The sequence below is a fragment of the Somniosus microcephalus genome, chromosome 28, assembly GCF_052327205.1.
Source record: "Somniosus microcephalus isolate GS21.2 chromosome 28, FLI_Smic_1.0, whole genome shotgun sequence".
NCBI classification, from domain to species: domain Eukaryota; kingdom Metazoa; phylum Chordata; class Chondrichthyes; order Squaliformes; family Somniosidae; genus Somniosus; species Somniosus microcephalus.
The window spans coordinates 47127542-47140701 of record NC_141014.1 but is presented as its reverse complement, the minus strand read 5'-3'; the positions used below and the strand labels follow the sequence as shown (position 1 = coordinate 47140701).

Here is a 13160-nt window from a genome sequence, read left to right as displayed (position 1 = left end):
GAATATAAGCCGGCATGCCACAGAGAGAAAATACCTGCTCAAGGCAGCAGATTACTGTGGACGCCAGCATATTGGAGCAGGGGAAGGCAAACGGAAAACGTGAATATTCGTCGCTCATGGTGAGCAAATATGTGTTCCGAGTTGAAGAGGGCACTGGGCCCTTAAAATCGATGCTAAGTCATTGCATCGGTTGGGTTGCATGTATGAGTATACCATCTGAGGGGCGGAAGAACTGAGGTTTTAATTCCGCACAAAGCCGGCATTCTGAGCATATTTTCTTTACATCTCCAGTGGAAAAAGGGAGATTCCGTGATCGTACGAAATGTAGCATGCGCGTAACGCCAGGATGACACAAACCATTGTGGACATCCATGAGAGTGGAGGATGACATAGTGGAGCAGAATGCCCGTGTGAGGGTGTCCGGGGTCACATTCTCCTTGCCAGGCCGATAGAGAATGGTATAACCAAAAGAGGCCAGTTCCATCCTCCAAAGTTGTATTTTACTATTCTTAATTTTGGTTCGTTTTCGATTATCGAGCATGAAGGCGACTGATCGTTGGTCCGTGATCAATGTAAAGTGCTGGCGAGCTAGAAAATGGTTCCACTTCCGTACTGCCTCTATGATGGCTGTGGCTTCTTTCTCAACCGGAGGATAATGTAACTCGGCACCTTGTAAGGTCCTGGACATAAATGCTACAGGACGACCTTCCTGATTCAGAGTAGCCGAGATCGCCACCTCCGAGGCATCACATTCAACCACGAAAGGGAGATTCTCATCAATGGAGTGAAGAGCCGCTTTCTCCAACTGTTCTTTGAGAAGGTTAAAGGCTGCAACAGCCGCTGTTCCCAGTGGAAATGATCTAGCATGCAGCAAGGGTTGGATTTTGTCCGAAAAATGAGGAATCCATTTAGCGTAGTATGCAAACAGACCGAGAGCCCGACGTAAAGAAGCCGGATTCTTAGGTGACGGGAGCTCTTGGAGCGGGCGAAGTCTTTCTGGGTCTGGCTGAATGATACCATTGCCTACGCAGTAGCCAAGGATGTTGATGGTCGGTTGCGACTCAACAGATTTGGATTCATTCAGGGTCAAATTACGGCGATGGAGGGCATCCCGAAATTTTTGGAGGTTGGAGTCGTGTTCCTGTTGATCGTGACCTGCAATGGTAATGTTATCAAGATAGGGAAAAGTGTCCCTTAGGTTTTCCTGCTTAACCAGGCCATCCATTGCCCGTTGAAAGACAGCCATTCCATTAGTAACCCCGAATGGGAGGCGATGAAATTGGTACAGCCGTCCATTAGCCTCAAAGGCTGTGTACTGCTTATCTGAGACCTTCAAGGGTAACTGATGATAGGCACTTTTTAAATCGTAAGTTGAGAACACTTTGTATTCGGCCAGTTTATTAACCATATCATCAATGCGTGGCAATGGGTAGGCGTCCAAGTCGGTATATTGATTGATGGTTTGCGAATAATCGATGCATAGTCGCTGTTTGTGAGGTTTTAGAGGGTTCTTGACAATGACGACTTGAGCCCGCCAGGGCGACGAACATGGTTCAATGATATCCTCTGCTAGAAGTCGAGAGATTTCAGCCGCAATAAAAGATTGGTCTTCCTGATTAAAGCGCCGCGATTTCGTTATTATCGGTTGGCATTGAGGCGGAATACTGGCAAATAATGAGGGTTCATCAAGTGAAGCTGTTGATAATGCACAAAATGGTAATTTAGACGGTATATTAGAAATAGTAAGTCCGGGTTTGGATCCACCAAACTCAATGGTGAGTTTCTTATGCTGTTTTTGGAAGTCCAGCCCTAAGAGGAGATCACTACATAGGTCCTTGAGCACCGAAAGTCGGGTGGAGGGATACATGCGACCATGAAGTGTCATATCAACAACACAAAAGCCGGAGATTCTGGTATTAAGTGATGACTGGGCCATCGCAATTGCCTGGTCCGATGGGAAGACATGTAGTTTCAATTTCGCAACAATCTGTTCCTTAATGAAACTATCAGTACTTCCTGAGTCAATTAAGGCATCTAAGGTATGCCCTTTAATTGAAATTTTTGTGGCTGCATGAGACAGGTTCTGTGGGCAAGCAGCTGTAATTGGTGTCATTGCACAGAGAGTGGCTAAAACTCTCGGTGTGCTTCTTCGGGAGAGAGCTCGAGAGGAAGCTTGATAGGTCCTAGCTGGAGCATCTTGATAGGCCCTAATTGGGGCAGTTCGGTAGGCCTTAGCTGGATTGGCCCTCGTAGAGGCCCTTGATAGGCAAACTTTAGCAAAGTGTCCTTTTTTCCCGCAATAACTGCAGATTGCATTGCGAGCAGGGCAGGTTTTCCTAGGGTGAAAAGCATCTCCACAAAAGAAGCATTCCTTCCTAGATTGCCAAGAGGCTGCTAAAGTGGGGTCGTCCTCCTCTTCTTCATCAGAATTATCAGAATTAGATTCCCCCATGATAGGGTTCACCTGAGACCGCTTGAATTGTCTGGTTGCAGCTACAGCAGCAGATCGAGATCTGGGCAGCTGATAGAGGTCTGCATTTCTCTTTGCCAAATCCAGTGAACAAGCTAGGTCAAAAGCTTTTTGTAGCTCAAGTGTTTTACTTTCTAGTAGACGCTGGCGTATAAATGGAGAGGCAATCCCGCAGATGAAAGCATCACGAATCATTTCTTGGCGGTACAGCTCAGCTGAGGCTGCCTGAAAGTTACAATCTACGCTGAGCCTGCGAAGTTCTTGCAGGAATTCGTCAATTGATTCCCCTGGCCCTTGTCGGGCTGTGGCCAGTAGATGTCTAGCATAGACCTCATTTGGGGTCTTCGCATACAGTTTCTTAAGTGCCCGAATCACCTCTTCGTAATTATCCCAGTCATCAACATATTCAAACACTTTTGGGGTCACATAATTGACAAGTATCTTCAATTTAGCAGGAGCATCCGCTTTACATTCATCCAGAAAATTCTCAAAAGTACGATACCAATGCTTCCATACCCTGCCAGCTGCTGGTGTATTCGGGTCCAAGTCCAGACGAATAGGTCTAAGGATTTTCTCCATGATGGGTGGTTTCCTGGATCCTTAACTTCCGAGTTTGTCTGAAGGTCTAGTATTTGTCAGTGTAAATATTAAGTTACTTAAATTGATGTAAGAAAAAGGAGACTTACCATCAAGTAACTTTAAAGTAAGCTTTAAGTAACTTATAAACACACTACATACACAAGAGACGACTTTACCATGCCTCTGGTAGAAGCCTCTTACAATACTGAACAGACCAGTATTTATACCAGTCCAACAGGAAGTGACATATGACAGGAAGTGAGGTATGTACACAGTTCATAGTTCATAGTTCACAGGAAGTGATGACATAACTTCCCGGAAGTTATCATTTTTATCACACAGCCTATCTGCGACACCTGCTACGTAAAACAAATGAGTTCGCATGGACAGAAAGACATGAACAAGAGTGGATAAACCTCAGAACAGTGCTGACAACCACACCTGTACTCACCTTCTTTGACCCAACAAAAAGAATCAAAGTGTCAACAGATGCATCAAAAGATGGCCTAGGTGCGGTCTTGCTACAAGCAGAGGGTGAAGATTGGAAGCCTGTTGCCTATGCCTCCAGGTCTATGACTGATACTGAGTGTCGATGCGCCCAGATTGAAAAGGAATGTCTAGGCTTGGTAGTTGGACTAGAAAAGTTTCATGGCTACATATATGGACTTCCCACCTTCACAGTTGAGACAGACCACAGCCCACTGGTTGCCGTCATGAAAAAGAACCTGAATGAGATGTCTCCAAGGATTCAACGACTCATGATGAAGCTGCAAAGATATGACTTTGAACTGATCTGCACACCAGGCAAATACATAGTGTTAGCAGATGCACTATCCCGAGCACCCACAATGAGTCATGTGAGCTCTACTGAAGAAGACGTGGATGTTCATGTGAGAATGGTCACTGCTGCGCTGCCCGTGTCAGACACAAAATCAAAGCAAATAGCAGAAGAAACAATAAAAGATACCGTATTACAAACAGTAATAGAGAACATTCATCATGGTTGGCCAAAAGGTTCCTGTCCAAAATATTTTCACATAAGGTCAGAATTGAGTGTCGCAAGTGGACTATTACTAAAACAGAACAGAATAGTCATTCCACAGGCTCTACGTCAAGACGTGCTCAAAAGGATTCATGAGGGACACCTCGGAATTGAAAAATGCAAAAGGAGAGCAAGAGACACTGTTTATTGGCCTGGTATAAATAAGGACATTGAGAACATGATAGGCAAATGTGAGACATGTCAGAAACACCAAAACAAACAAGCAAAGGAACCAATGATAGTAGCTGACATACCAACAGCACCATGGCAATAGGTTGGTATGGACCTTTTTCATTTAAATGGTAAAGACTATCTAATAGTGATTGACTACTATTCTAACTATCCTGAGATGGCGCTGCTCTCAAGCACCACAGTAAGCAGTGTCATAATGCATGTGAAATCCATCTTCGCCAGACATGGAATTCCCAGGATTGCCGTTAGCGACAATGGTCCGTGCTTGAACTGTAAGGAGTGGCAACAGTTTGCAGCACATTATGACTTTCAACACATCACATCCAGTCCTTTGTACGCTCAGTCGAATGGTAAGGCAGAGAAAGGTGTTCAAGTTCTCGAGCAGCTACTGAAGAAAGCGACAGAAAGCAAGTCTGATCCTTATCTCGCCCTGCTGAGCTACCGAGCCTCGCCTTTAGACTCTGGTTCTTCACCTGCTGACCTCCTAATGGGTCGCAAGTTGCGTACCACGCTACCCTGCTGTGCAAAAGAAAAGCAGAGTAAGGAACTGAGACAGAGACTTCAACTGTTAAAGCTGAAACAGAAATCATACTATGACAAGTCATCCAAAACTCTGAAACCATTGACAAGGGATGATGTTGTCAGGATTGAGGATCCAGATGCACGGAACAGGAAAGCTACAGTTCTTGAGGAAGTAGGACCAAGGTCATACACTGTTAGAACTGAGGAAGGACATATTCTCAGGAGGAACCGCCGTTCCCTCCTAAAAACACAAGAGACTATCGAAGAGCAAATCGATGACAATGCCGCAACTGAATCTTGTCACTCACCACAAGAACATTCTAACACAAATACACATACAGGCTCTCATGAAAAAACATCAGACTTACCTGTGCTGAGAAGATCCACACGTGAAGTAAAAAAGCCTGATAGACTTAATCTTTGAGTACAAAGAAAATGGCATTGAAAATGTATTGACTGTTGAAGATGTTTATGTTGTTATTGATTGATATTGATTGATACTGATTTTGTTTAACCTCAAAGAAAGGGGGATGTAATGATCAGTAACCTGTCATTCTGGAATGATACACTAGGTGGTGCTGTATGTATATAAGAGTGGGCTACCCACAATGCAATAGACCACCCACAAGGCAGCAGTCAAGATGGAGGCCTCTACAGATACTGTACCTAGTCCACATGTGCTCAATAAAGTGTCTAGCAAAAGCTAGCTGTTCTTAATACAAACGACTAGTTATTAATGAACATAACAGTTTTGTGGTCCTATTAAATGCCTGGTAGTTGGACCAGAGTTACAACAGGATAGGAACACAAACCGAAATACTGCAGATACTGAGGCATACCAAAGCAACAGCAGAGGAGAGAGGTAAAAAGTAATCAGAGTGTGACGTCACCAGGGAGCAGGTAAGTGATTGGTTGGTGAGTATTTCTTTTCAATACAAGCTTGACTTCTGTGGTGTTAAATTTCTAGGGTCTCTGGTGTAGTGGGGACAGTTGGTAAATAAAGCGCCCTAGAGTATACCTGTAACTGGGGTATTGAATAATTTTTTAGATTAATTGAAGGAGTAAGTCATGGCAGGCGAGTTCAGACCCGTGTTCTGCTCCTCTTGCTCCATGTGGGAAATCAGGGACGCTGCCAGTGTCCCTGACGACCATGTGTGCGGGAAATGCATCCAGCTGCAGCTACTTGTAGACCGCATTGCGGCGCTCGAGCTGCGGGTGGATGAATTTTGGAGCATGCGCGATGCTGAGAGGGTCATGGATAGCACATTTAGCGAGTTGTTCACGCCTCAGGGTAGGGCTGCACAGCGGGTGACCATCAGGCGGAGCAACAGAGGCAGGCAGGAAGTGCAGGGAAGCCCTGCGGACATCCCCCTTTCAAACAAGTATACCAAGTTGGACACTGTTGAGGGGGATGACTCACCAGGGGAAGGCAGCAGCAGCCAGCTTCCTGGCACCAGGGACGCTTCTGCTGCTCAGAAAGGGAGGAAAAAGAGTGGGAGAGCAATAGTGGTAGGGGATTCTATCGTAAGGGGAACAGATAGGCATTTCTGTGGCCGCAAACGTGACTCCAGGATGGTTTGTTGCCTCCCTGGGGCCAGGGTCTGGGATGTCACTGAGCGGCTACAGGGCATTCTTAAGGGGGAGGGTGAGCAGGCAGAGGTCGTGGTCCACATTGGGACCAACGACATAGGAAGGAAGGGGGAGGAGGTCCTGCATCAAGAATTTAGGGAGCTAGGTAACAGATTAAAGAGCAGGACCTCGAAGGTTGTAATCTCTGGATTACTCCTAGTGCCACGTGCTAGTAAGTATGGGAATGGGAGGATAGAGCAGATGAATGCGTGGCTAAAGTGTTGGTGTAGGGGGGAGGGTTTTACTTTCCTGGATCACTGGGCCTGCTTCTGGGAAAGGTGGGACTTGTACAAGTCGGACGGGTTGCACCTGAACCAGAGCGGGACAAATATCCTTGCGGGGAGGTTTGCTAGCACTGTTGGGGGGGGTTTAAACTAACTTGGCAGGGGGATGGGATACAGAGGGGAGCTGAAATAGGGGGTGATGTGCTGCCAATTATAGAGAAAAAAACAAGTCAGCTTGGTAGACAGGGCAAATATATGAGGGCAAGGCTGGATGGCATCTATTTTAATGCAAGGAGTCTTGCAAATAAGGTGGATGAACTGAAGGTGTTGATAAACACATGGGAGTATGATATTGTTGCTATCACGGAGACATGGTTGAGGGAGGGGCAAGACTGGCAGCTCAATATTCCGGGGTACAGAATCTTCAGGCGAGACAGAGGGGGAGGTATAAGAGGAGGGGGTGTCGCAATATTAATTAAGGAGTCAATTACTGCAGTAAGGAGGGATGATATATTAGCCGGTTCCTCTAATGAGGCCATATGGGTGGAGCTTAAAAACAAAAAGGGGGCAAGCACTTTGCTGGGAGTGTACTATAGGCCTCCAAACAGTCAGGGGGAGATAGAGGAACAGATATGTAGGCAAATCTCAGAGAAATGTGCAAATAATAGGGTAATAATAATGGGGGATTTCAACTTCCCCAATATTAACTGGGATAGTCAGAGTGTGAAAGGCTCAGAGGGTGTAGAATTCTTAAAGTGCATCCAGGAGAGCTTTTTGAGCCAGCATGTAGAAAGTCCTACAAGAGAGGGGGCGGTACTGGACCTAATTCTAGGGAATGTGGCCGGCCAAGTGGAAAAAGTGCTAGTAGGTGAGCACTTTGGTGATAGTGACCATAATATGGTAAGATTTAAGGTGGTCATGGAAAAGGACAGGGATGGGCCGGAAATAAAGGTTCTAAATTGGGGGAAGGCCGATTTTAATAGGATAAGGCAGGCTCTGGCCAAAATGGACTGGGATCAGCTACTTGTAGGAAAATCCGCATCGGAGCAATGGGAGGCTTTCAGAAGGGAGATTGAGATCATACAATGGCAACATGTTCCCGTAAAGGTCAAGAGTGGTTCCAAAAACCACAGGGAACCTTGGATGTCAGGGGATATACGAGAATGGATTAGGAAAAAAAGGAGGGCTTTTGGTAGATACAAAAGGCTAAAGACGGAGGAAGCCCTAGAGGAGTGCAAAAAGTGCAGGGGGATACTTAAAAAAGAAATTAGGAGATCAAGGAGGGGCCATGAAATAACACTGGCGAGCAAAATAAAGGAAAATCCTAAGATGTTTTATAAGTATATTAAGGGTAAGAGGATAACTAGGGAAAAAATAGGGCCCATTAGGGACAAAAGTGGCAATCTGTGTGTGGAGCCGGAAGATGTAGGAGGGGTTCTAAATGAATTTTTTGCATCTGTTTTCACGATGGAGAAGGACGATGTAGACATAGAAATAGGGCGGGGGGACTGTGATATGCTCGAACATATTAACATCGAGAGGGAGGAGGTATTGGCGGTTTTAGCTGGCCTAAAAATGGATAAATCCCCAGGCCCGAATGAAATGTATCCCAGGCTGCTGGGTGAGGCAAAGGAAGAGATTGCGGGGGCTCTAACACATATATTCAGGACCTCTCTGGCCACAGGGGATGTGCCAGAGGACTGGAGAACCGCTAATGTAGTACCATTATTCAAGAAGGGTAGTAGGGAAAAACCGGGGAACTACAGGCCAGTGAGCCTAACATCAGTGGTAGGAAAATTATTGGAAAAAATTCTGAGGGACAAAATTTGTCTCCACTTGGAGAGGCAAGGATTAATCAGGGATAGTCAACATGGCTTTGTCAAGGGAAGATCATGTCTGACTAATTTGATTGAATTTTTTGAGGGGGTGACGAGGTGTGTGGATGAGGGTAACGCAGTGGATGTGGTACAGATGGATTTCAGTAAGGCCTTCGATAAAGTCCCGCACAGGAGACTGGTCAAGAAGGTAAGAGCCCATGGAATCCAGGGTGCCTTGGCACATTGGATACAAAACTGGCTTAGTGGCAGAAGGCAGAGGGTGATGGTCGAAGGTTGTTTTTGTGACTGGAAGCCTGTGGCCAGTGGGGTACCACAGGGATCGGTGCTGGGTCCCTTGCTGTTTGTGGTCTACATTAATGACTTGGCTATGAATGTAAAGGGTATGATCAGTAAGTTCGCGGATGATACAAAAATTGGTAGGGTGGTAAATAGCGAGGAGGGTAGCCTCAGTCTGCAGGACGATATAGATGGGTTGGTCAGATGGGCGGAACAGTGGCAAATGGAATTTAACCCGGAAAAGTGCGAGGTGATGCACTTTGGGGGGACTAACAAGGCAAGGGAATACACAATGAATGGAAAGACCCTAGGCAAGACGGAGGGTCAGAGGGATCTGGGTGTGCAAGTACACAGATCCCTGAAGGCGGCGGAACAGGTGGATAAGGTGGTAAAAAAGGCATATGGGATACTTGCCTTCATTAGCCGAGGCATTGAATATAAGAGCAAGGAGGTTATGATGGAGCTGTATAAAACACTGGTTAGGCCACAGCTGGAATACTGTGTGCAGTTCTGGTCGCCACACTACAGGAAGGATGTGATCGCGTTAGAGAGGGTGCAGAGGAGGTTCACCAGGATGTTACCAGGGCTGGAGCGCTTCAGCTATGAAGAGAGACTGGGCAGATTGGGTTTGTTTTCCTTGGAGCAGAGGAGGCTGAGGGGGGACATGATTGAGGTGTACAAAATGATGAGGGGCATAGATAGGATGGATGCTGAGGAGCTTTTTCCCTTAGTAGAGGGGTCAATAACTAGGGGGCATAGATTCAAGGTAAAGGGCGGGAGGTTTAGAGGGGATTTGAGAAAGAACTTTTTCACCCAGAGGGTGGTTGGAGTCTGGAACTCACTGCCTGAAAGGGTTGTGGAGGCAGAAACCCTCACAACATTTAAGAAGCATTTGGATGAGCACTTGAAATGCCATAGCATACAAGGCTACGGAACAAATGCTGGAATATGGGATTAGATTAGACAGGGCTTGATGGCCGGCGCGGACACGATGGGCCGAGGGCCTCTATCCGTGCTGTATTACTCTATGACTCTATGATACTGGAAATCTCAAAGAAAAACAGAAAACGCTGGAGACACTCAGCAGGTCAGGCAGCATCGGTCGAGAAAACACGAGACACTTGACCTTTCTGGTATAAAACCATTCCTCAAAACAGACCCGGGGTTTGCAGGAGATGAGGAAACAGTGCAAACTAACCACAGGACTTTACAGCTCTTAAATTTCATGGGGATAAAAGTCCACATCGCACTTTACAGTGACGGAGCAACAGATTCTGTCTGAAGCTCCCCACTGATCCACTTTCCATTTCCCCAACTCGTTGTGGGCTGCTTTGCAGATCCACTGCAGACTGACTGGTGTAGGTCAGTCTCTTTCAATCTATTGTGGTCAACATTGTGAACCTTGGTATCACGGACTCATTCTGGAGCCACCGAGATGCCCATCAATTCTCCGAGAGACGGGTTAACTTAGAGCCGGCTGTGCTCGACACCATCTGTAGGGTGGAATTTCATCGAGCTCTTTGAGATATGTTGTGAAACTCTGATTCTGAGAACAGAGACGCTTTCAAATTCAGTTTGAGGAAAGTCAAAGAAACCAACAGCAATGACATCACAGAATAATCATCCAAACCTCTGTATTCCAAAGCTCTGATTGGCTCTGGGTATCACACACCGCCCCCTCTCCTTTGTTAATTGGTGCCTGGATTGATGGAAGATCCTGACTGGCTCACAGGGATTGTCAATCATCATTGATCATGCCAGACCCTGTTGAAATGCAGGAGCTTGTGAGGGTAGAGGTTAGGTTGTTACTACAGTGGAGTTTGAGCTCAGTGCTTTGCAACAGGAAGAGTTAAGATGGCCTCCCAAGTGCGTCAGAACTATCACAAGGACTGTGAGGATGCTGTCAACAAGCAGATCAACATGGAGCTCTATTCCTCCTATGTTTATCTCTCCATGGTGAGTTTTGTATTTTTGGGGTCCTATTTCAAAATTAAGGCTGTTATTTTATTCTAAGCAGGTAGAATTTCTCTAGGTCAATGAATGGGCTTTAGAGGGTCTCTCTATAGCCCTCCCCAGTCTTAATCCAGTGAATGCTCTTAAGACAGTGATCTTGCAGAAGGACTCTTTCCTGCTCTGCAATAGCTCTGTCCTATTCTGATGTGTTTATATTTGAAACTAACTCCAGGGTTTCATCAAGTTTGTAATGGAGGGTTCATCTTGAAGATTCACTAAAACTAGTCAACTTCCAACTTGGATGGCAACAATTAGATTGAATTGGGTGACTAGTTAGTGAAACATTGGCTGGTTCTGGCCAGTTTTTATCCCCCTCTAATTGAGTGAATCCTGTTAGTCTTTCTCACCTGAGGATGGTGTTAAACTATTTAATTTTAAAGATTTGGCTCTTTTCCTTCTCTGCTTTTAGACTTTCATCTGGGAACAAAAGAAGATACCACAGATATTTTGACCAAGTGTAGTTGAGAGCTTTATTCCAAAAAGCATTAAAGCTCGCTAATATTTTCTAGTAACATAACCTCCTATTCTGTTGAGCTACTTCAATGAGGAGCTTCCAACATATTCAAAAAGGATTTGGAAAGTATTGGTGTTGCTACCATTTGAGTTGGCCATGGATCAGATCTAGATTTCAATTGTCTCTTTTCCATTTTTCTCTCTACCTGCAGTCGTATTACTTTGACCGGGATGATGTTGCCCTGCGTCACTTTGCCGAGTTCTTCAAGGAGCAGTCACATGAGGAACGTGAGCATGCTGAGAAACTGCTGAAATTCCAGAATATGCGTGGGGGGCGTGTTGTCCTGGAGGATGTCAAGGTTAGATTCAGCAAACTTTGAAGAATTGCCATGGTTTTGTGAAAAGTAGGCTAGTTACCTCATACTAGATTATCTGAGTCATGGAAGTTGTTCCAAGAGGAGGCTCAATGATTGTTGTATGCATGGATTTTCAGAAGGCAGGAGATTGCTGGCAGAAATTGGAAGTGCATTAGAAGCAACCTTGTGACCCCAATAAAACTGGGTGGAGTAGGAGGCAGTTGGTATAAAATAGACCACTGGATGGTGACTAGTGCATATGATCTAAATGTGCAAATAGTGATCTGCTGAGCTAGGGTCTATAGTGAGCTCCAGGGCAAAATTGGAGACTGGCTAGGGGGTTGACTGGAAGGAAGTGGTTGATGTTCACATCAGATGTAAGAGTGTAGGGATTTGGAGTGTGTCCCAGTACAGATGTCATTTAGAAGCTAGCTTGCAGAGACAAAAGGCTGATTGAAAGGTGGGCTTCATGTTCTGGCATAGAATAGAAAGCAAGGAAGTGTTACTGCAATTACTGCTAGATAGACCTCATTTGGAATATTGTGCTCCATTTTAGGTGATCTCACTTTAGAGCCTATAGTGCTGTGATTTCAAGTCAAATAACTCATTCCAAAGAGAATTCTTGATGAACTGTCTGGTTAAAATCCTGGCTTAGAATATCAAGAATGACATTGAGTTGTGATCTGACTAACTCCTGAAATGTTCAAGTCTGTTAACTAATTTCTTCCAATGTTACTCTATACCCCACCCCTACAAACTCTCAGAAACCAGAGCAGGATGAGTGGAGCAATGGCCTAGTGGTGATGCAGAGAGCTCTGCAGCTGGAGAAGGATGTCAACCAGAGTCTGTTGGATCTACACCAACTCTCCACTGGGAACACTGACCCTCATGTAAGTTCCTAATGTTTCATTTAAAGAAAGATTTGCATATCTACAGTGCCTTCCTTGTCGTCGGTGTCCAAAAACACTACAGCCAATTCAGTACTTCTTGAAGTGTCATTATTGTAATGTTTGCAACATGGCAGTCAATCTGTACACCAAGATCCTGCTGCAGAAATGAGAGAAATCACCAGATAGTCTGTTTTATTAAGTTGGTTAGTGATAAATATTGGCCAGGACACTGACATTGCAGTTTTTTTTCTTTGAAATAGTACCATGTGGGCAGACAAGACCTTGTGTACTGTTTTATCCAAAAGACAATACCTCTGACATTGCAGCTCTCCCTCAGTACTGCAGTGAAGTGTTGGTTTTCACTCAATTCTCTGAAATGGGACAACCCAGGGCCTTCTGACTGGCAGTGGTACCAGTAAGCCATGGCTGACACTTGCCATGTTTTGGGTGAGTTGAAGGCTATCTGGGGAGCTTAATCTGATCACTGATCTTTAGCAATATCTCCATGCCCAATAGGTTTCTGATGATCTTTCACAAAAGACTTCAACATCAGGATCTCACTGAGATGAGGCCAGTGCATAAAGCAGATTGAAATTGGGACACCAAAGGAGAAGTTGTAACTGAAGGGGGTTCTGCTTTCCAATTTTAAATTGGTAAATGCATTACTCCTGGAGTA

The 13160-nt window shown here is 45.3% G+C and overlaps 1 protein-coding gene across 1 annotated transcript; it reads left to right on the top strand.

The window, feature by feature from the left end:
* The first annotated feature begins 10566 nt into the window (after positions 1-10566).
* Positions 10567-12496, top strand: LOC147099768 (ferritin heavy chain B-like). Its single transcript, XM_085969232.1, has 3 exons — positions 10567-10728; positions 11451-11597; positions 12359-12496. Exons 1-3 carry the CDS (start codon positions 10627-10629, stop codon positions 12494-12496), a joined length of 387 nt encoding a protein of 128 aa, XP_085825358.1. The 5' UTR covers positions 10567-10626.
* The last annotated feature ends 664 nt before the right edge of the window (positions 12497-13160 follow it).